Source organism: Typopeltis vanoorti, chromosome 1 (assembly GCF_054136105.1).
Source record: "Typopeltis vanoorti isolate ZY-2024b chromosome 1, IOZ_Tvanoo_1.0, whole genome shotgun sequence".
Lineage (NCBI taxonomy): Eukaryota > Metazoa > Arthropoda > Arachnida > Uropygi > Thelyphonidae > Typopeltis > Typopeltis vanoorti.
Window position 1 is genome coordinate 82,987,573 of NC_143549.1, and position 24,161 is coordinate 83,011,733.

The 24,161-nt window shown below is 36.0% G+C and overlaps 1 protein-coding gene across 1 annotated transcript in view; it reads right to left on the reverse strand.

The window, feature by feature from the left end:
• LOC150110163 (muscle calcium channel subunit alpha-1-like) overlaps positions 1 to 24,161 on the reverse strand; it is a 1,246,847-nt gene that overhangs the window by 19,320 nt on the left and 1,203,366 nt on the right. Inside the window, exon 46 of the mRNA XM_090391329.1 lies at positions 13,486 to 14,352. Coding sequence (XP_090247455.1) covers positions 13,978 to 14,352 — 375 coding nt within the window. The 3' untranslated portion in view covers positions 13,486 to 13,977. The remainder of the gene's footprint in view (positions 1 to 13,485; positions 14,353 to 24,161) is intronic.

Sequence of the window (24,161 nt, forward strand, 5' to 3'; positions counted from 1 at the left end):
GTATGTGAATGTCTTTCCCTCAAGTTATTTAGCTTTGATCTTTAAGCGACTCCTCATGGAGATGTGGACAGAATATAATCCAAAGTTCAGTCGCCACCAAATATCCATAAAAAGGCTGGATTATAAGGGGAAGGGAAGAAGTTGGGACTTTCAGGAAGAAAGTCCCAACTTCTTCCATTCCTTTCTGACTTGAGCTCTTTCAGTCCAGGATTTTCATCTCAGCCAAGTCGTTTTGGATGTTATCCTCCAAGTATTACTACTGTCTTTCTCTAGATCACTTTTCATCAGGTCTCATCTTGAATGCTTGTTTAGCCATTCTCTCCTCACCCAAAATATATATAAATGTGACAAACTAAAATACTTGGCATAAAAAAAATGGGCAAAACATCAAATTGGAATTTATTATTTTCTTCGGTATCTCCATAGAATCAAAGACTCATCAATGGAGGCCTGTACTAACTATTATTGACATGATATCTATCATACCTATCCTCTTTTCCTCATATTTTGAAGACTACATTCCCTCAATCATGGACAATTATGTAGTGCAGGCTGCTGGATCTTTTTAACTGTTTCTGCATCTCTATGAAACCCAAGTGATCATAACTGCACAAAGTAGTTGAGATGTGGTGTTATCAAAGTCTAGTAAAGTGGGAAAATAACTTATTTTTCTTACATGTTAGTTCAATATTGCAGTTCTTCAATCTGATGCTTTAACCACCTTAGCAATGTGGCCCTAAACTTTAATTCTGTCCTCCATTTATTACCTCAAAGTTCTAGCTCCATTCACTAGCAAAAAATATTCCTTAATATAATATTCTGCTTGCAATGTCCTCAGTTTAAAACATATAACTTATACTAGTTGAGAAGCATAATGCAGTGATTCTTAAATACCATAGCAAATCACTAACTAATCTTATTAGAAGAATCGTTAGAGCCAAATCCATCCTACTGTAACTCTCGGCTGAATATTATTGGCCTGTTACTTTATTCAACAGGACATACAGCGTGTAAGCTTAGACGTTCTGAATCTAATTAAAAAAAATTATAACACTGAAAGCTGTAAAAATCTCAAACAAATGATCAGTTTTTCTTCTGGAGCAACTGTATGACATAAGCTGTGAAATCTTACTTCATCACTCCAAAATGAATAGAAATGATGGACTGAATTTCCCTTAGGAAAATTGTTTTTCTTCGTACATCCTACCATAAATAATTTTATATAACTTTTTTAAAGAATGTCATTAGGACCAAAAGTACTTGAGCTCATGCCTCTCTCTCTGTTGTTTAAATGTAGCTACATGAGTCCTTCTTGATTCTCAATTTTGTTATTTGTGTTTGTTTATTCTAAGTTTAATATAATTTATACTAATATTTGATACTTTGTACAAAAATTTAATTTTGTACTAAATAAAATTTTTAATGCAAGTCCTCTATTATTAATTATTGTGTTTAAAGGGTTAGTTTTATTCTCTATCTCCTACCCTACAACCAATTTAATCAACTAATTTTGATCAAATTTGAAATACTGTTATTCCTTACATCCTTTATACTCTCCAGATAGTTTCATTTCAATTGGAATACCGAAGAAGGTTGTAAAGTAAGGTAAGGGGGGGGGGGTAGGTAGCATCTTTTGCAGACATCCCTTTTAGGTTACACTGTTCATCTGATTTTGACCAACCTTGGAGTATAATTCTTTAACCACCAAACTGCCCTTAATGTGTATACACATCAAGGTTGCCATGGATGTGAAATGACCATCGAAATTGCAATACTATTTTTTTAAAAGTACATGGAGATGAAGTTTAAGATGACATATTTTATCTGCATGGATGTTTTGGTGGTTAAAGATCATCTGGAAAATTTAGCCAAACCAGACTAAAATGAAGGGAAAATTTTAACTGAAGGTCCTATTCTTTGTACACACTTTTTCAAGTTGCATCATCCAAGAGATTTAAACCAAATGTGAAACAAAATTATTTCTTGCATTCCTAGAGGGCTTCTGAAAAATTCAGCCTGACTGACAATTTCATAAAATGAGAGGATTTGAAGAGGTTGTTTACTCTGTAGACATTACTACAAGTTGCATCATTCAACCCAATTTAGAGTACCACTGTTTCTTATACTAGTAAAAAATTAACAAAATTTCAGCCCAATTAGATTAAAATGAAGAGGAAATTGCTGACTCAAAATGTCCATACAAGTTCAGTTTTCAGTTGATTTTGACTAATGGAATATAGTTGGTTCTTACATTAATAAAGGTCTCCTGAGATTTTGAAATTTTGAGGACAGATAGATATATTTCTGCTGCATAAATCTTATAAACCATTTTATTAACTTAGATGTTTCAACTGTATTCCTTCTTTTCTGCACATCAACTGAACTTTGTAACCCATAAACCTTCAATCTATCCTCATGGAGAACATTCATAGATCTGTCACTATCTTGGTCACTTGCTTCTAGATCCTCTCTGCTACCTTCTCATTCCCAAGGAACCTACTTGTCACTGTGTCCTTTGGCAAATGCCCTATGGGCTTCAACTTCTTGTTTTCAATCACCTAAATCTATGGTGTTATCAACTTCTTGCAGTTTTCCAGATTTGTCAGTATAATATACAGTTTGTAATCTTTTCATCAGAAGTGCATTTCCTACCTCACTGATGCAGAAATACCAGCAGGCCAAGGACAGAGCCCTGTGGCAGACCACGTCACCTTCTTTCTCCTGGATTCAACTACCCCTTGGTATATTATTCTTTGATATCTGTCCATCAGCCATCCCCTTATCCATATCACCAGCTTCATGTCTGTCTTCATTTTCTCCAGCTTACATAATTAGGGTTCTATGCAGGATCAGATCAAATCAAATGTCTTTGCAAATTCAGCATTATTTATGTAGCTATTTCCTTTACTCAAATGAGTTGCAACTTCATTATAAAAAAGTGAGTAAATTATGAAGGAAAGGTGTATCCTATACAACCCCCCCACCCGAAGTATCATACTCCAATCCACTCATTACTAAATTCTGCTTCTGATCCTTCTCAAGTACATACCTTAATCACCACTCTTGAGATAACTGATCTCTAATTTGCTACCTCTGTTCTGGAGCCTCCTTTATCAAGGAAATATTTTGTCCTCTTTTCACTCCCTTGAGTTGTTGTTTTAAGGTCCAATGACAATTTCTGCATAACTGAACCAGTATGTCATGTTGGAGGTTTAATGGATTTTTTACAACACTCAAAAAGAATTAAAATAGAATTTAATACTTCCTATATTTCGTCCTAGTCACTAGGACATCTACGGGGATTACAAAAACAATTAATGTAACATATACACAAATAACAAACAATACTAAGCCCAACCACGTGGGTGACACTAAAGTCCTATCTAGGTAGAGCGCCCTCTAAGGGCAGTAGTAGGTGGCCTGGAATGTAAGATGGGAACTCTGGTGATGAGTGTTTCCCAAATCTTCGGAAGCTTAATGCAACCATATTTATTGAGATTTGGTTGGTTTTTGAGAGCTGCTGCAGCTTCTAAGAAAAGTCTCTCTTTCTTGAATTTGCTGTGAAAAGAGAGACTTTTCTTAGAAGCTGCAGCAGCTCTCAAAAACCAACCAAATCTCAATAAATATGGTTGCATTAAGCTTCCGAAGATTTGGGAAACACTCATCACCAGAGTTCCCACCTTACATTCCAGGCCACCTACTACTGCCCTTAGAGGGCGCTCTACCTAGATAGGACTTTAGTGTCACCCACGTGGTTGGGCTTAGTATTGTTTGTTATTTGTGTATATGTTACATTAATTGTTTTTGTAATCCCCGTAGATGTCCTAGTGACTAGGACGAAATATAGGAAGTATTAAATTCTATTTTAATTCTTTTTGAGTGTTGTAAAAAATCCATTAAACCTCCAACATGATGTCCTCACAGCACTTAAGCCTCTACACACGTGAACCAATATGGTTCAGTTAGGCAGTGAAGTTGTAAACAGCAAAAAGAAGAAGAAAATAAAATGCTGCAGGCTCTTCTACAAGTTTCATTGTTCAACCAACAACTATCATTTTGATCAGGCAGCAAGATTTTCTCTCCTGAAAACTCAGGTTTTTCATCCCACATACCAAATCAGCCAGAGTATATACATAATTTAGAGACAAAAAAAAAAAAAAACTATTAGTGGACAACAATAATTAGTGGATGGTATTGTGTGTTTAGATGATAAATATTTGCATTGTGCATAGATGGAAGATTAAGTAGTGCAGATAATGAGTTGCATAACATAGCATAACAAAAGGTTATAAAGAAATAGTGGATATTAAAGATTCAACATTATTTCAAAGCTGAATGTATGCAGAAATTATGAAAGTTTAGTCATTTTGACCAGAGAGCATACTAGAATACAATACTTGGCATCGGAGTTGCCTTAGCTTCCACTACTTAACAGAACACTTGGGTAAGGGTGGTGTTCTTTTAAGTAAGGCAACTCTTATGGCTTTGAAATAATGTTGGATCGCTAATATCCACTATTTCTATATAATTTATGTTGCCACAGGGCTTTTTCCTTATTAATAACAGAAGGTTAATATAAATTAAAGATGCCAAGAAATAATATTCCTTTGTTTAATCCTTTATCCAAGTGTAATCAAACAAAGTCTAAACATGAATTAACTTCAAGACTGCACACTTGTATATAGAGGCTAATGAACACATACGAATTTATTAATAATCAAATGAGTCCGGTTGGCCGAGTGGTTAGTGTACTGTACCTGCTCTCCAACCACCAGGCTGAGGGTTCAAATCCTTCTATTGGCTCGGATATTTGTGATTGTCTGTAGATGGCAGATGAATTTCATCTCCTGGTGTGAGATCACTGACCTGCTTATTGGAGGTCTGAAGTGGCTTGAAAAAGCTCCATGTTTGGTCTCTAGAGCAGGATTTCTGGGTTATGCAAAAATAAATAGGGAAAAAAAAATATAAAAAATTAACAAAAATTAAAAAAAAAATTCTTAGCTCACTAACAAATCTATATTACGAATGCATACTATAGATTTATTGAAGCCTTTCATGGGGGGGGGGGGGGGGGGTCATAAAAAAATAAAATAGAATGGAAACAATATTGAACAGAATCAATAAAAAAAAATGTAAACACTTTTTTCAATGTCATATGCCAGTTCTGTCAGAGAGAGAGTGTTGTTGGGAGAGTCTGTAGATTGATTTATTATTATTATGGGCGACTCCAGGAGTCCTTAGACTTATCGAGGGAGGCCCTAAACATCATGTCCACACAAATATTCGACATTCTCACAGTATCTATCATACCTTACCTTGAACTCATTCACTGTCATAACACCCACAACAGCTTATTCCACTCATTTACTACTCAAAAAGTAAAGAACCCAGCTCTAACACCCTTGCTAACCACACTCTTGCCTAGCTTCCATAGATGTCTCCTAGTTCTCCCACCACCAGTCCTGATCTCAAAAATATCCTCTGAATTAATCCTATAGAAACCCTTTAGCAATTTGAATGTCTGAATCATATCTCCCCTTTTCTGCCTATCAACCAATTTCTGCAACCCACAAATCTTCAACCTGTTCTCATAAGGTTCATTCCATAGACCTGCTATCATCCTAGTCACTCGCCTCTGGATCCTCTCCACCTCCTCCCCATCAAGAAGAAACCTAGGTGACCAAATCTGGGCACGGTAGTCGAGATGAGGTCTTATCAAGGCTCAGTACAGAGGTACAATAACTTGCTTGTCTCTGCACGTCAAAGTATTTTTCAACAACCAAGTGAGTTGATGAGCTGATTTAGCCACTTTTGCAATGTGCCCCCTAAACTTCATTTCCCTATCCACCAACACTCCCAAATCCCTGGCCTCATCAATCTCATGGAGTACAGTTCCACCAATGTGGTATACTGCTGCTAATCTTTTCACCCCAAAATGCATAACCTTACATTTTGTCAAATTAAATTGACATCCATTCTCCTTAGCCCAGAACTCCAATCTATCCAAGTCTTCCTGCAAGATTTTGATATCTTCTGCATTCAATATTGCCCTACCTAACTTTGCATCATCAGTGAACAAATGAACTGTTCCTCTTAGATTCTTCCCTATGTTGTTAATGAACAAATTAAACAGCAGTGGTCCAAGAACAGAACCCTGCGGCACACCACTAGTCACATGCCGTCTTTTGGACTCTACTCCTGAATAAACTACTCTCTGATATCTCTCCATCAATCACCCACCTATCCATCTCACCAACCCTATATCCATTCCCATATGTTGTGGTTTAAGGATTAGAATTCCACGTGGTATCCTGTGAAATGCCTTAGCCAGGTCCAGCAGTATCACTGTAAACCCATTACCCTTATCCAGTTCAGCCATCACTGTGTTATAAAAATTGAGCAAGTTAATGAGGCATGATCTACCCTTCACAAAGCCATGCTGTCCCCTGTACAGTATCTCATTATCATCAATCCATTCCTGTATTTTTTCCCTTGAATACTTTCTCCAAGAACTTGACAACGACTCCTGATATGCTGATTGGTCTGTAATTTGCAACAGTAGTCTTGGATCCTCTTTTATGCAGTGGAACTATTTTCCCCTCTTTCCACACCTTCGGGACTAAACCAGACCCAAGACTCAGATTAAACAACATGGTCAACGGCACTGATAATTCTTTAGCCGCTTCACGTAAAACCTGTGCCGGTATACCATCCAATCCCACAGATGTATTCACATTAGGGTTCTGTAATAGACTATTCACCTCCACTTCATTCATCACAATTATTCTCGTATAAACTAATGGTTCCTTCATTTTTTTCAATGTCACCACCTGTATGATATACTCTTGCAAAGTGCTCGCTCAGTAATTCCACTATATCGACTATGATTTGGAAACTTTTTTTACCAAGTAATTGCAGTGTCACATTTAATTAAGCAAACCAACAGAAGGTTCCTAATTTCATCAAAATGCTACTACTGAATATAAAAGCATAAAAATAGCTATTATCAGTCCTTCCAGTTAATCAAAAGACTGTATAAAAATTCATTTTTGTAAATTGGTGCGGCTGACTAAATTAATCTCGCAATCCACAAATGGGCTGCAACGACCTGCACTATGAAACACACTACTTTGGACTGTGTAGTTCAGGGTGTTTGTTTGTGAATCTTAATTATGAGATCATTTTAAAAGATGTTTAACACGACACCAAATGCATACGAGAAAAATGGCAGCCAAGACACTTCCTTATTTACTGAGTTTAACATGAGGGATTTTGTGCAATGTGATGGGTGTTCAGTGTACTTGTGCCAAGCATGAGTGGTTTATGTATGCAAGTGGGAGTTGAGATAGCGAATGTTGGAAATGTTTTGGAGTGAGTGTGGGAAATGCAAGTTGTGCTGAAAGCAGGAGAATGAAGTAACTAATAGTAACGAGTAAGGCATGACAGTGAAAGTATTGTAAGGAATTTGTGCAAGGTGAGTGATACTTGCAAAATAGAATTAGTTTTTGAAAGAAGTGGCTGAAGGAAAAGTGAATGATGAGGTGACGAGAAGTATAGCATGCTTTATGCAGTCATTCACAGGACAAAACGTGAGTTCGGGTGACTTGACAAATGACTGGTGTGTGAGACCTCAACCTTTATTGATATCTCATCATCCCAATGATGAAACCTCAAAGGTTGAAACCAGTCTAGATATGGCTTCTTCCCATAATGCATAGCATTATACATACTCAAAAGGATGTGTGCTTTGCATTATGGGATACTAAGGCAATTAATGTGAACTCAGTTTCTATATACAAGTAGCCAAGTCATGAAGAAACTTCATGTGCAGAATTTTTTGCTTACACTTGGATAAAGGATGAAATAAGAATATAATTTCTTGGTATTTTTAATTTAATTTATAACCAAGTGAAAAAACTTGGTGAAAAAAACAGAAATTATGCAATAAAATGCAGTTTTACAAGTTTCAAATCTGAATAGGTTGGTAATGACATTATGCAAGAATTACTATGAGCATAAAGAGGATGTTGAAATACATGCACATGAATGCAGAAGTATCAGAATTAAACCAGAGTATTTTCTGACATCGGTCAGATCAACTTTGCCAAAGATTACTTGGTATCAGTGAGACTTGTCAACAGAAAATAAAGTTAACAGAACAGAATGTAAAAGGTACTGTATTTGCAGGTTGGATGGAGGGAATAAGACAGGAGGAGGAGAGTACTGGTGATAATAATTGAAGAACATCAACCAATAAAAATAGAAGCTGAGAAGGATTTTGAGGATGGGATGATTTTTTTTGAGAAGGATAATTTGAGAGGGATGGTTCATTTGAGGCTGTCCGGTGTGAGAAAGAGAACAATAGGACAAAATATATTTGATTGCCACTATAGACCAGGGAGTTCATATAAAGAAGTGAATGCCATGTATCAGCAGAAGCACAATGAATGCAGGCTGAGCAATTATGAGGTCACAAACTGGAGGGAGAAAATGGCAACATAGCAAGATGGAAATGGAACTAATACAGTTGTTAAGGGATAATTGCCTGATGGAAGTACCAAGAGTTTGAGAGTGGAAGATCTGGTAACAAAATCAGAAGATGTATTCATAACCATGGTAGATACTCTGCCTCCAATCGGGGAAAGAGACCATGCAGTATTGTTTTAGGAAGTCACTAAATATGTGGAATTCTCAGTTAAAAAAGGGTTTATGTTGGGAATTATGACAGATGTAAGAGCTTGAACAATAGGGCTTAAGCAACTATATAAGAAAAGAATATCAGTAGCGTAGGGATTGTTTGAGAGAAGCAGTATCAGACTCCAAAGGCATAGTCAGTAGGATAAACCAAATGGGAATTAAGTGAGTGAGTAGCAATATGAAGCAGGAGCTGATAAAAAAAAAATATAAACACTATAAAGGTAATATAATGAAAAAGGTGCTCGACATATTCATTTGAGCAGTACAATGTGCAGGCAAGAAAGGTGATCAGTATGGTAGGAAAATTTAAATCAGATTATGAGAGAAAATTAGAAAATTATGAGAGGAAATCTATATTTCATGGTTTCTCAAATGTACTCTTCTCATCTGCTTTTGATATGCTATTCCATTAGTATACTGTCCCCATTCCTGTCCTCACAAGAGGAGATTTGGGCTAGCTGTCCAATTTTGGACAACTAGCCCAAAAATTGGGACAACATTTCTTAGAATGATATATCTATTTCATGCTGGATGTATTTCTGACTTCTCTATCCAATCTCTAATTTTTTCAGCACTTGATTCTCCATCCTCTTCTTCCTCTTGATTGGATCTCATGTTGACTGAGTTCTGTGGGTATCTAATTGCACTTAGATGTTTCTTAGCTGAATACTGTCTCTTTGACTGTCTCCCAGGTATAATAGTAAGTTGCATCATATCTAATGATCATGCAGTAATAATATACATTTAAATATAATGCAAGGCTTAAAAGGTTAAATTTACCTGCTTGAACACAAATAAAATTAATAGGCTAAGACATTTCTTGACTACATCCAATATACAGTAATAGCCACATAATACTAATTGTGATCAAAAAGTACAGCAAATATCAGCGCTTGATCTATTGAAGGGAGAGCTCAGAGGAATCATGAGATTTCATATTCATCTGTCAGTCATGTGATGAGTTTCAAGTTGATCAATTTGCTTGCTTAGTTGTAAATAATTTTTGTGTGACTGAGTTTTTGCATGTTTGTTGTGAAAATGGACAGTGGTGATCAGAATTGCATGACATTTCTGTATTTATTATTATTATTATTCAGGCCTCCATGGAGTCAGAAGACTCATCGTGGGAGGTCCTTCCTAAGAACATAAAGTCTGTCAAGACTCATCAAGGGGAGGTTCCCCCTAAGAAACACAAAATCTATCATACCACTCCTTAAACTCATTGACCGTTCTCGCTCTCACCACTCTATCAGGCAATGTATTCCACGGCTCAACCACCCTCCATGCAAAGAAACCACTCCTCACATTCTTGCTCACAGTTTCCTTTCGTAACTTCCAGGGATAGCCTCTTGTCATCACTCCTTCCCGTTGTGACTTTTTGTGAACCTTTGTGATGTTGTGACTTTTTCTAAAGCATCATAGCAGGAAATGAATCTTGGGTGTATGGTTATTATCCAGAGACTAGAGTTGACAATGAAAAACATCCAATTCACCTCAACACACCAATCAAAATTATTATCATTATTATCTCAAGACCCCATGGAGTCAGAGTCATCTAGATCTAGGAGGTCTTTTTGTCATACACATACACAGTTCATCATACTGCACCTTAAACACACTGAAAGTCTCTGTAGACACCCCACTCTCAGGCAAGGCATTCCAATGATTCACAACTCTGTATGCAAAAAACCTGCTCCTCACTGCCCAGCTTCAAGGGATAACGTCTCGTTCTTCTGATCTCCCACCGTTTTCTGTAAAACTTCTCCAATATTGATCCTATAACAACCCCTTACAAACTTGAAGGTCACTATCATATCCACTAGACTCTGTAAATTGCATCTTCTCAACCTTTCCTCATATTTGACATTCCAGAGATCAGAAACTACTTTAGTCAGTCTCTTGTGAACCCTTTCCAACATCTCTTCATCCTTTTGAAAACCAGGTGACCAAATCTGTGCACAGTAGTCCATGTGTAGTCTCATGAAAGCCCTATACAATGGAACAAGAATCTCCTTACTTCTACAAGTCAGTGTCCTCTGCATCTTTCCCAGAATTCTTTATATTGTCCTAACAATTTTGGCAATGTGTCCCCTAAATTTCAGATCCTTATCTACTATCACCCCCAAAATCTCATATTTCCTCCACCTACAACAATATATCCCTCCTCCCCATCATCAACTGCTCTCAATCTCTCCATGATGTCACATTCACAAGAATGAAAGACCTTCATGAACTGCTCATTAAGTATCTCCGCTATATCTTTCGATGCTGCTGTCCTTATACCATTTTCTCCGATCAATGTCATCCTTCCATAATCATTCTTTTTTTTTTGTTTGTTTGTTGTTGTTGTTGGCTGCATATTGAAAGACCTCCCTAGAATTCTTTTTGGCTTCATTAGCTAACTGCTGCTCATACTTCACTTTTGCTACTTTTACCAAACCAAGTCACTCTCCTTGGCTGGTCTTTGTAATCCTCATGGAATTGGTTATTACCACTTCTTTTATGCTTCCTATATAATGCTTTTTTCCTCTGTATCGCATGCTTAATCTCTTCATTCTTCCATTTCACATCTGCCTTATTTACCTTTCTGACCCCTGGAATACATTTAGACATTGCTTCTACTAGATAGTTCTTGAATATCCTCAAAGCTACAATGATCTCTTTTCCAGCTAACTTCTCTTCATTCCATGCTACACCTGCAAGCTGTCTCCTGAGTTCCTCATAATCACCAACCTTGTAGTCCCACATACACCCTTTTCTTACGGAGATCCTCACACTGCTGGCAACCACCCAGGTAATTATTTCATGGTCACTCTCTCACAAATTGGAGAGTGATTTGACACCTTATTTATAATTACATCCTCTAATGAGATGATCAAATCAAAGATCCCCAATCCTCGTGTGCCCTCTGTTACATACTGTGTGAGGTTGCTGTCCCTCAAAAAGTCAAGAAACTCATTTTCTTTACTTCCAGTGCTATCTCATCATCCCAGTCTATATTGCCATAATTAAAATCACCCATAATGATCATCCTTTTCTTATTTGCTTGGTTATTTGATTATACATTTCAGTCACTATCATCTACGTTACCAGGTCTATAACAACATCCGACTAAGCATTTCATTCTATTTACTTCTATCTCACACCATACTGCCTCAAAACCACTGGCACTATTTCTCACTTTCATCTCTACTTTGTATGGACATAACTCTTTCTCTATCATCAATAGCAACACCCTCCCCCTTCCCTTTTTTACCCTTTCTATCTTCACGAAACACATCGTATCTTCCATCTATATTCCTGGAAGGATGTCATCCTTATCCAACCATGTCTTACTTATTCCAACAATTCTTGGGTGAACAGACTCAATTAATGCAACCATTTCATCTGCCTTGTTTCTTACACTTCTAGCATTTGTATACAATCATAACAGCTCATTTCTGGATTTGTAACAAGTTTCACTGATATCACTTATTGGATGTGACTTCTCCATGTTTAACTCAAGCCAATTCTTTTTCTCCTTATTCATCTTAGAACCTTCTTCAAATCCAACTGTTTTCCCTTGATCCTAGGTTATCTCCTTCCCTTTTTGTGTACACATGCATTCAGATCCTCTTGGAGCATCAACCTTTCTCACGTTGTGTTCTCCTGTCCACCCTGAGCCTCCCTGTTTTGCTTTCTGTCTTGCACGCCTGTTCTCTCATACTCTATTCTCATGCCACTCACTTCTCTGCTCATAACCACCTCTTTGATCTCTTCTGTCTTACTCTCCCATTCTTCCACATCGTTTCCCACTTGATCAGATTCGTTCTCTGCACTATTTTCTTTACTTCCCAGCAGAAGCAGTCTCTCCAAGCGACTCACACCAAACTCAAATGCAGTCCATTGCTCCTATACAGTTAACTTCGTCCTTCAAATTCATTCCACACATTAACCAACTGCACTCCTTTTTTCTCATACATTTCAGCCAACACATCATTCATAATCCTTGCTCTCTGCCTCATCTCACCACTGTCATACCTGGGGAACATGCTTACTACCTTTCCTATCAAACTGTTTTCTTTTATCCATCTCAACAACCTCCTGATATCTAATCTGACAATAATGCACAGTCAAGTCATTTGTACCTAATACAACTACCAACTTTTTTACTTGCTTACTTCTCATATCTAATGCTTCAATCACTCTACTCATTTTACCTCCAGTAAAACATACTTTGTGTATCCTCTCATCCAGCACACCTTTAATGACTGAATCACCATACAACGCCACTCTCGGATCTTTCATTATCTCTTTTATACCAGTATTATTTGTTTTCATCATTTTCACATTTTCCATACATATCTCAAATTCTCTTAATTTCATTCTGCATCCATTTCATCTCTTGCCTCATCTCAACCAACTCAACTTTCAAACCTTCAGTCACACTTTGGCTCTCATTTATTCTCTCAATTTTGTTGCCAGCCATACACACTTTTTCACAGTCAACGCCACTTGCCACCTTATCTTTAACTGCACTTTGTTTTTTAACTTCCACCACATTTTCATCACTTTTGTTTTTCTTACCATCGATTGTTAAGTTTCTCAGATCTCTCATTCTCTTTTTCAAAACTTTTTTCGCTGCTCTTTTACACTATCCTTCAGAATGTTTTGAAGGAAATTAATTATATTTGTATTTAGGTTAATAAACTTGAATTCCAACATGCACCATACTTTTTAATCACACCTTGTATGCAATGATCACAAATAAATTAAATTATAACAGTAATCTTCAAAGGTTAAATTTACCTGACTGAACAATGCCCTTCAATTTTAGCACTTCATGATTTGTTGAATTAAAACATGAAATAAGAGATTACCAATTTAGTTTTTTTCATGAAAATTCAGCATTGAAGACCATCAAAACAAAAAATAAAGCAAAGATTTAATATTTCTTTGGCACTTTCAAACTTCTTTATTTCATAACTCATGTTTGTGGAATTTTTCTGATGCACTTTAAAAGCATTTGATAGAAGAGAATTTATATACAAAAATTTCACTTCCAGTTCATAAGAAGGCACTATCATTCTAGAGCAGGCACTGTTGAGACACTTTATAAGTGTTGTTGAAAAATGGGAGCAAAGGATGCACACCTCCAACGGACTTTGCAGCATCATCACAAGGTTAGCTGCTGAATTGAAAACAGGTGGCCTGTTTGTTCCCAGTGTATAATAAGGGGACGGGAAGCTAAACTGAGACAACTCTCCATTTTTTTGCTCATTGTATAAGGAAAAATTAATGCTATAACTTAGTATCATCAAATCTGTGTGGGGGATGACTATTACTCCATTGTTCTTCTATAAGAGAAGGAGACTTCTCCATGTTATCCTGATTAGGTTTGGTCTCATCTATGTTTACAACTAAGGATTCTTCATCTTGAAATCCTGTCCTTGTACTATTGTAATCCCTACGTATGTTTTCTCCTCCTCCTCCACCACCACCACCATCATCATAGTATAAATATGGCATACTACTGTGCCTTTCTGCTTGGAGTAACTGATGAGCAGCACGATCTAATTCCTCTTCAGTCATGTTAATGGCCTCAGCCAATTCTCTTTGTGTTGCACGTACAAATTCAGGATCACAGTATTTTCCTAATCCTTGTTCTTGCAATACCTGAAAAAAAAAAAAAATTGTGTGAATTAAAAAGTTATTTCATGAAAAAAATACATTTCTAATTGTATTATTTCATTAAATAATCTACTAATCATTTAATTAATATATTAACAAAGAATTCACAGTAGTGCAACAAATACCCAGCTATACAGAAGAGCTGAATCTAAAATATCAGAAGTGATGGTATATGAGCAAACCACAGGCAGTGATTAATACTGTTTGACTTTCATGCTCACCATAGCAATTTGCTATACAACTTGTTATCAGTGAGCTGGCAATATTAATAAGTCTCATAGTTTTCTTTCCAGATGACATGTAGATCATGGAATGTAGATTTTACAAAACATAGATGAAGGAATATTCTTCCAAAAAAAATAGAGAATAATCACTTGCCTCTTAATGCTCTTTATTATCATTATCAGACCTCTATAGAATTAAGATTCCTTGTGGGAGGTCCTATCAGTAAACATAAAACTTATTGATCCTTGTCTGAAAATTATTCACTGTGTCTATCCTCTCAGGTAATACATTCCACTCACTAATCACTCCCTATGCAAAATAAAAAAAATAAAACCTTTCTCCTCCTGTCCTTTTTCCTATTCTATGAAAACCTCTTCAACATACAAGTGTCCTTCAGTGGTGTTGTTGAAATTTTTTGTTATTTATATTGTGTTTTGCTACTTGTTTGTTGTACTACTTCAGCTTCTAAAGATGGAATCCATAAAGAAATGTAAGTCAGCGACATGGAAGGCTTCTGTACGAAAGTCTGGCTTTGCCTTAGATTTTTTGCAGTGGATGAGTTGCAAAAACTGCTATATGTATACACAGAAAAATGTCAAAGATCCGTGAACTGTTTGGGTAAATGAGAAGAATGAAAGCATTAATGTATGTGAAAGTGTCTTGATAGATTAGAGCGATTAGAAATGGGAGCAAACGCTGGGATCGTAGCAGAAGAGCATTAGGCAGGAGTTAGTGAAAATGAAAAGCAAAATGAAACATCTGGAAGAGGATATTAAACAGCTAAAGGAAAGACTGGCTGATGATAAGAAGAAGGAGGAAGTTAATCTTAAAGAAAGAATCACAAAGGATAGTCATATATCAGTGTATAGGGACTTGATCATTAGAGATATGATTACTAATAAAGTGCACAAAACATACTTACCTGGTGCAACAATAAAGCAAATAACTGATGCATTGCAGAAAATTAAATACTGGGCATCAAAATTAGTGGTAGTCATGGGCACAAATGACTTAGTTGGGGGAGAAGAAGAATGTGATAGAAACTTGAGGAAGTTGTCAGGAAAGTCATAGGCGTGTTGCCCAAATATGATAACAGTGAAATGAGAAAGAGAGAGGAGATAATGAATAGTAAGATGGCTGAGTTGTGCGAGGCAAGGGGGGGTTCAATTTGTAAATCTGTGGAGTGAATTTGAAGGAAAGTTCAAATGCTGATGGATTACATTTGAATGGGTGTGGTGTTGGGCATTTAGAAAAGCTATTGTTTTCTGAGAAGGCTCAAAATCAAGAAGTTAATGTAGCAAATGATCAGTCTACCTGTGAAACAAGACAGCACAAATCAGCAGATTGTGCAATGGGAGGAAGATGGATATGAGGTTGAAGATGTAGTTGCAGCAGCACAAGGTGATGGAATGCATAAAATGAGGATGAGACAGGTAAGAATGGAAATCACAGTCAGGATCAGGGAAATGGAAGTGGTCAAACAAAAGAGAGAGAGAGGCATAGTATAGCAGCTAGAATACAGAATGTTGTTGCTGGTAGAATGGCCTCAAATGCACAGCAATTGTTATGTTTATACGCCAATGTGTATAAACATAACATGAGATATATAAACATAACATTCTCAAAACATGAGAGCTGAGTTTGTGGCACTGATTGAGATGGTATGCCCAAAAGTAATTGAAATAAGTGAAACTTGGTTGTCTGAGGAGGATGTGATGTCAGGAATAGAATTAGAAGGATATATAATTTTCCGGAAGGATAGAGATGTGAAAACAGGGGGTGGGGTGGAAGTGCTGTTAATAATTGCAGAGGAATCGTGTCTGCAAAGTGTAGAAGTTAATGGTGCATGCACAGATTTTAAATCTGTTTGGTCCGAAGTTGAAATAAGCAGGTTAGTACATCTGATAGGATGTTGTTATAGGTCAGGGAATGTAGAGAATACTGATTGTGAAATGTTTAGGCAAATTATTTGGGCATGTAAAAAGAAGGTGATCCTGATGGGAGAGTTTAATTAGAGGAATATAGACTGGAAGGAGGAGACAGTGTATGGGAACAAGGAGAGTGAGTTTGTGGAATTTCTGAGAGATAAGTAACTTAAGCAGCATGTGATTGAAGCAACTAGAGGCTTTAATGTTTTGGATTTGGAGATAACTTCACAAGATGTAGTTGTTAATGAAGTGTTAACACTGCTGCTGTTTGGTGAGAGTGACCATGAGGTACTTCTTCGGGAAGGGATGAAACAAGAAAAGGTCAGTGCCAAAAATGGATACATGTGGAAGCATAAAGCAGATGATTACAGGAAGTTCTGTAGTCAGTTAGCATCAGTACATTGGGTAGATGAGCTGAGCATAAAAGATGTTGAAAATGCATGGAAACTCATAAGGCAGTATCTGATAAAAGCAATGTATAACTGCATACCAAGGGTTAAGCGAGTAATCAAAAGTGGGAGTGAAATGGATGAACAACGAAATCAAGCAAGCTGTGCTGGAAAATAAAATGTTATCGAGGAGGTACAAGACAGCTGGTGGTGATCAGATCCATGAAGAGTATAAAGTGCAGGCTAGAAAGGTGACGAGCATGGTAAAGAAATAAAAGGTGCAGTATGAGGGTAGATTGGCTGATCAGGCAAGGTTAACTCAAGGGAATTTTTCTGCTACCTAGCAAGCAAGCAAGCAAGAAGAATTATGGCAAATTAACATTGGTGGATAGTCATGCAGCAGATTAACAACTGCAAATGATATAATGGAATTAGTGAATGAGCACTTTATCAGCATATATCATATTGGTATAAATTATCGAGTACAACATATAGAAGAGAGGAAAGTATTAGGAGAACTGGAAGTGAAAGAAACAGAGGTATATCAGACGTTGGTTGGCTTAGATGTGAATAAGGGCTGTGGAAATGGATGACATATCACCATGTATTTTTAAGGAATGTGCACCACAGTTAGCTATGCCCTTGACCTGGTTATTTAATGAAAGTTTTGCAGTGGGTAGAGTTCCTAAGGAGTGGAAAGAAGGCAAAATAGTACCACTCCACAAGCATGGTTCTAAGACAGAAGCCTCCAACTATAGGCCAGTCTGTTTAACTGTGGTTGTGGTCAAGGTGTTGGAGAGACTCGTTAGGAATAGAATACATGATTGGGTTGATGGATATAGCATTCTTTATGGTCAGCATTGATTTGTAAAGGATAAGTCATTTTTTTAGCAATTTATTTGCATTTTATGATAGGGTAACAAGTGTGTTAGATAAGAGACAATCACATACACTGATATTCTTGGGCTTTGCAAAAGAGTGCGATAGATTACCACATAATAAGTTTGTGTACAAGTTGTAGAGGATGGGAAGAAATAGTATATTGGTTAGATGGATCAGAGTTCGGCTCTCTGAACAATACTAGCAGGTTGTGTATGATTGAGCAGTGTCTCAAAAAAGAAGGTTAACCAATGATATGCCCCAGGGTTCTGTTCTTGGTCCCCTGCTGTTTAACGTGTTTGTAAATGAAATATCATGTGGACTAACTGGGATCTTCAGTTATTTAATGATGATGCAAAGCTGGGAAGAATTATAAGTAGCACTGCTGATGCTGAATCCCTTCAGAAAGATTTGAATAGACTTTTTACTTAGACAAAAGAGTGGGGTTTTAGTTTTAATATCAATAAGTGCAAGGTGTTGCATTTTGGAGTGAAGAAATATAATTAATTCGAAAAAACAAACTTTTTTTTCAAATTAATTCTCCCACCTTGCCTAAGCCCCCCCCCCCACTCCCCTTTCAACACCAAAACAGCAGAAGTATGCACACCGCAGAAGGAAGACAGGCAACAACATCCATGAAAAGGTATGTGTGAATTTTCTTCTACTATGCTACATAAATCGGATTTTTTCAAGTTAATTCTTCTACATTGCCTAAGTATGCACACTGCAGAAAGAAGACAGGCAACATCCAAGAAAAAGGTATGTGCAAATTGTCTTCTATTTTGCTACATATATTTGTCTCTAAAATACATCTGCAATGTCCTTGAGTAAATTCTTGAGTAAATTCTTGAGTAAAAAGCCAATGACATTAAAAAAGGGGCACCCCTAAAAAAAAGCAGGCAAAATAGCCATAAAAATAATAGTTTTTTTAAGAGGAGTAACATGGGAGTTTTCCCAGAAATATACCTATAATTTGCATTAATTTTGTAAATAATCAATGGATGATAAAGGGTATTATAAAATCATTAAAAAGGCAAATCTTTATTAAGATGAGTGTCAGTGATACATAACATAATGAAATCATTTAAAAATTGTACAAATTAAAAGAGATGCTGCATAAATAATTAACTTTTTGCTATGGATCGTCAATTCAACAAATACATCAGTAACATCACTTAGTGGAAGAAATGCTAATGCTATGAAGCATTTAATTTTTGTGTTGAATTCAGCATTTTTTGATAGCGTAACTTGAAACCAATGGCAATAATTTTGTGATAAAGAGTTTGTGCCACATTAAATAAACAACCTGTTACAGTTGTTGATATACATATGTTAGAAAAAACGTTGACAGTTGCTTTCTCAAAGTCAACCATTAATGTTTCGGGATCTAATGATGAATGTACGCCTTTTAAGGCACTGAATACTCTGTTGTAAGTTAATTCTGATTTGCCAGGAAGCAAAGCAAAAAGCTGCCATGGAATCCTTAGAAGGTCTCATGCCAGTCCCAAGCCTGGATAAAGGAGGAGGATCGGTCAGATGAGTGTCGATGCTCTGACCATAAAGAAAAAACGCGATTGTTATCTGATCCCTATACGATCAACAGCTATAACATGCTGGCTCGGACGTCACCTGGATCAACAAGGTCTGCGATACCAATCGAGCGATTGGGGGTATGATCGAAAAGTGGAATACTGAAAGGAAACAGAAACTGAAACTAACAGAACTATAATCAGTAGGAACATGGAATGTACAGACACTTTGGATGTCAGGAAAACTAGAATTGCTTCATGAGGAAATTAAGAGATATCGGTGTGATATACTAGGACTGGCAGAGTTGCAATGTGGACATCAGCAGGAAAGATAAATAGATACGAAGTCGTATGGTCATGGCATGACACCAAGCATGAAGCAGGAGTTGGTTTCCTTCTTAACAAAAAAAAACTAGACAGGCACTGTTAGGCTATACACCAGTCAATGAATGAATCATAGCAGCAAGATTTCAAGCAAAACCATTTAATATATCAATGGTCCAGACAAATGCACCCACATCTGACAGCACAGATGAGGATATTAAGAATTATCAGCACGTTAGCACAAGAATAATATTTTAATATTTGCAAATATTTCAGTCTGAAATTAACAGACTATCATCAGTGGCTTGATAGGAACAGTTTTTACAAGGTGGAATACAAACAATTGATCATTCAAAAGTAGAACGAGCCATGTGATGTTACATTGCTAAGCACTAAAGAGAGGTAGATTTCATCAGAGTGATGAATAAATTATAGGTATCAATTCACAATTTCATACAACAATCTTAATTTATAAATTAAAGATAACATTAGATTAATGTAAGAACTTTCATGTCACGAGTGTCTCTCAAGAATAGATGAGGATATTTACTTATTTTACAAAGATCTAACAGAGACAATAGAAACAATACCAAAGCAAGATGTACTAATTATTGAAGGAGATTGGAATGCTAAAGTTGAAATATATAGTGATGGCTGGGAAAGAGTCATGGGAAAATACAGTTTCAGAGGAAAAAAATGTTAGCATTTGCTGTGAACCATGAGATGATGATTTGTAACAAGATTCCAGCAAAAGGAGTGTAGAAAATGTAAGTGGTGATCAAATTATGGGGAACCAAGAACATGACTGATATGATTATGATTAAAAGAAGATGGATAACATCAGTACAGCAGTGTTGAGCTTTTCAGAAAGGAATGGATATAGACTTGGATCATAGTTTAGTGATTGCGAACATCAATTTGAAATTAGAAAGAAAATATAAACCCCAATATCAGAAAGGAAGAGAGCAAGAATAAGTGAAGCAGAAATAAGAAGAAGGTACAGAACAGTGTTAGAAGAGAAACTTACAAGTGTGGAGAAAGAAAAAAATTCGAATCTAAGAGCGAAAGGAGTAATGAAAGTGATAGAAGATGAAGTTGAAGAAACAGTACCAGAAGAAAAAGAAGATCAAGAAGAAACGGATTAGACAAGAAACGCTGAAGTTAGTACGGGAGAAAGAATGTTGAAGATAAGAAGGGATACATCAGAACAAATAGAGGAGCAATATAGATGAAAGTGTAATGAGGCGAAAAAAAAAAAAAGAAGCAGTCAGCCAGATAAGATGAAATGGTTAGAAGCCCAATGCAATAATATAGAACAGTACTATGGAGAGCATGAAACTAAGGAGGTGTACAAAATGATTAGAACCATTAATAGAAGGTGGCAATCAAAACAGACCACAGTTAAAGATGAAAAGGCAAAATATTGATGAATAAAGATAAAATTGTACAGTGATGTACAGTTACTATAGTGAGTTATATGAAAAAAAAAAAAAAAACTAGATTTAGATAGCATTGGGAAACTGACTGAAGAATTGAAGCAGATATCACCACCATATAATGAGTATGATATGGAATATCTTGACCAGTATCGCGGACCTTGTTGATCCGGGCGACGTCCAAGCCGGCATGTTGTAGCTGTTAATCATATAGGCATCAGATAACAATCATGTTTTTTCTGTATGATCAGATCAATAATCATCTGACTGACCCTCCTCCTTTATCCAGGCTTGGGACTGGCATGAGACCACTAAGGATTTCATGGCAGCTTTTTTGCTTTGCTTCCTGGCAAATCAGAATTAACTTACAGCAGATTATTCAGTGCCTTAAAGGGCTTAGATTCATCATTAGATCCCAAAACATTAATGGTTGACTTTGGGAAAGCAACCGTCAATGCTTTTTCTAACATATTTTCATCAACAACTATAACAGATTGTTTATTTCATATGGCACAAAATCTATCGCAAAATTGTTGCATTGGTTTGAAGTTATGCTATCAAACAGATGCTGAATTCAACATGAAAATTAAATGCTTCACAGCATTAGCATTTCTTTCAATGAGCAATGTTACTGATGGATTTGTTGAATTGAACAGCAAAAAGTTAATTATTTATGCAACATCTCTTTAAATTTGCACAATTTTAAAATGATTTCATTATGTTATGTATCACTGACATTCATCTTAATAAAGATTTGCCTTTTTAATGATTCTATAATATCCTTTATCATCCATTGATTATTTATAAAAATTAATGCAAAATGTCTTAAGGCAAAATTTTTTATGGCGAAAATGTCTTATGGAGTAAATGTTTACAGTGAAAATGTTTATGGCGAATTTTCCTATGCTGAAAATGTTTACGCCGAATTTTCCTAGAACCATGTGCAGTAGTGTGTACCTCCCACAATGAGTCTCTGACTCCATGGAGATGAGATGTTAATAATAATAATAAAAATTGTTATGTAACACACCAGATTTATTTTTGTTACTTCAGCATAATAGACTAAGACACTATGCAGCAAAGTAATGAAAGTACATAAATTTTGTACTTTCATTAAAGTTTATTACTCTGGTAATTGTGTAATTTTGTCGTTTTATAGTTATACAGAAGGTATTCAAGATTAAATGTATTATCCTTTATGGGAAAGAATTTGCTACACTAACAGGCAAGTAGGGAAAATTATCAGTTTTACAAAGTAAGCTTCATGCTTGGATTGTATTTCTCAAAAAATGTCATGATACAAAAGTTATTCCTATGTTTGCTATATTCAGAGAGACCATTTGATTGCCTGGAGCTTATGCAGGTTATACTCGCACTAACTAAAGTTTTTCCTTGATAAGGAACTAACTTTGAATGGCTGAAAAAAGATTTAGCATCTAACATTCAGTGTACTTCAGATCTTGAAAGAACAATTTCAGATATTCTGGACAACAAATTACTGTTATATGTTTGAAAACAATCACACCCTCTCTTATGAAAGACATTCATCCTTTTTGATTCAGAAATATGAATCATTATTTCGTAAGCAAAATTTACTATTGACAACACTCCTATTGTCTTATGCCGAAAATAGTGTGTTAGCTAAAGAAAATGATTTTTGCTGATGTACCTAATATACCCTTTTCTAAATCCATTCGATATCTTGAATTTTTGCATAATATTGAATGCAATCTGTCATGACTTTCAAGCAAATACGCTAAAAAAACTAAACTTTGTAGTTGCTGCTTCACTTATTTCCATGTAATTTAGCTCCTACTGAAATCCGTGTACTGCTTTCATTAAAACAAAATAACCATATATCTATTTTAAAAGCAGATAAAGGAGTGTAATAGAAAAGGCTGACCATGAGAGAAAGTTACAGTACATCTATACCTATCAAGAAATTAGTTATAAAGCTAAAAAAATATAGACAACAATTAAATAAGCTCCTTTGAAGAAGTTGTTAGCTGGGACAAAACTACTTTCTATAAAGTTATACATTCATTTTGGAAGGACCCCCCCCCCCTCATTTATATAGTCTATCAATTTATATAGTCTAAATCATAAAGAAGGTTTGCCCAGTAAAACCCATTCTGAATTGTATCGACTCTCCCATAAATAGAATCTGAGTTTTGTTCGCATTTATTAACTGCTCATATTGGACACTCCAGAACACTCATCAAGAATCTCATACATTTATATGAAAAAAAAATCAAGGATATTCAGTTATAAGAGTCAGTTACATTAGTCAGTTTTGACATAATTTCTCTATTTACCAACATTCCACTACCTGACAGAATTAGTTTACTATACAATGATTTACATCCTGATGTGAGGATTTTTAAATTTGCTATGCAATAAGATCTATAAACATTCTCCGACTTTGGCAAACTATTTTTTGAACTATCTGGATGATAGTTCAAAAAATAGCAATAACCTCATTCTGAAAATGAACTTACCACATTCTACATCAGATCAAGAGTCATCACCCATGCATTCAATTCACCATAGAAAAAGAAAATGCTGGTAGTTTATAACTTTTGGGCATCCTTCTTACACGTACAGCTGCTGGTACTTTGTCAAGCAGTGTTCATTAGAAACCTACTTCTAATGGCAGATACATTAATCAAATTCTGCTCATCACTCTTCACAGAAAATTAGTGTTATCATGTCATTAATTAATAGAGTGCATAATGTGTGCTCCTTTCCCTGAAGATTACAATAAGAATTTCTCACTATCAAAACTTTAATAGAATTAAACAGCTATAGCCTTCATCAAATGCAATTTTGATGAGGGCTATAACTGTAGTCAATGATATAATAAAATTAGTTTAATCCTTTATCCAAGTGTGAGCAAACAAAGTTTGCGCCTGAAAGTATCTTCAGGACTGGGGTAAGGTGGTACAACACCAGGGAAACTCATTGCAAAGGTGGAGCAAGCTACCAACACTCCTATCTCAGTATCTCCTATAATGCAAAACACATCTCCTTGCAGATATGTCTAATGTTATGCATTAAGGGAAGGGCCACCACCCAGACTAGTTT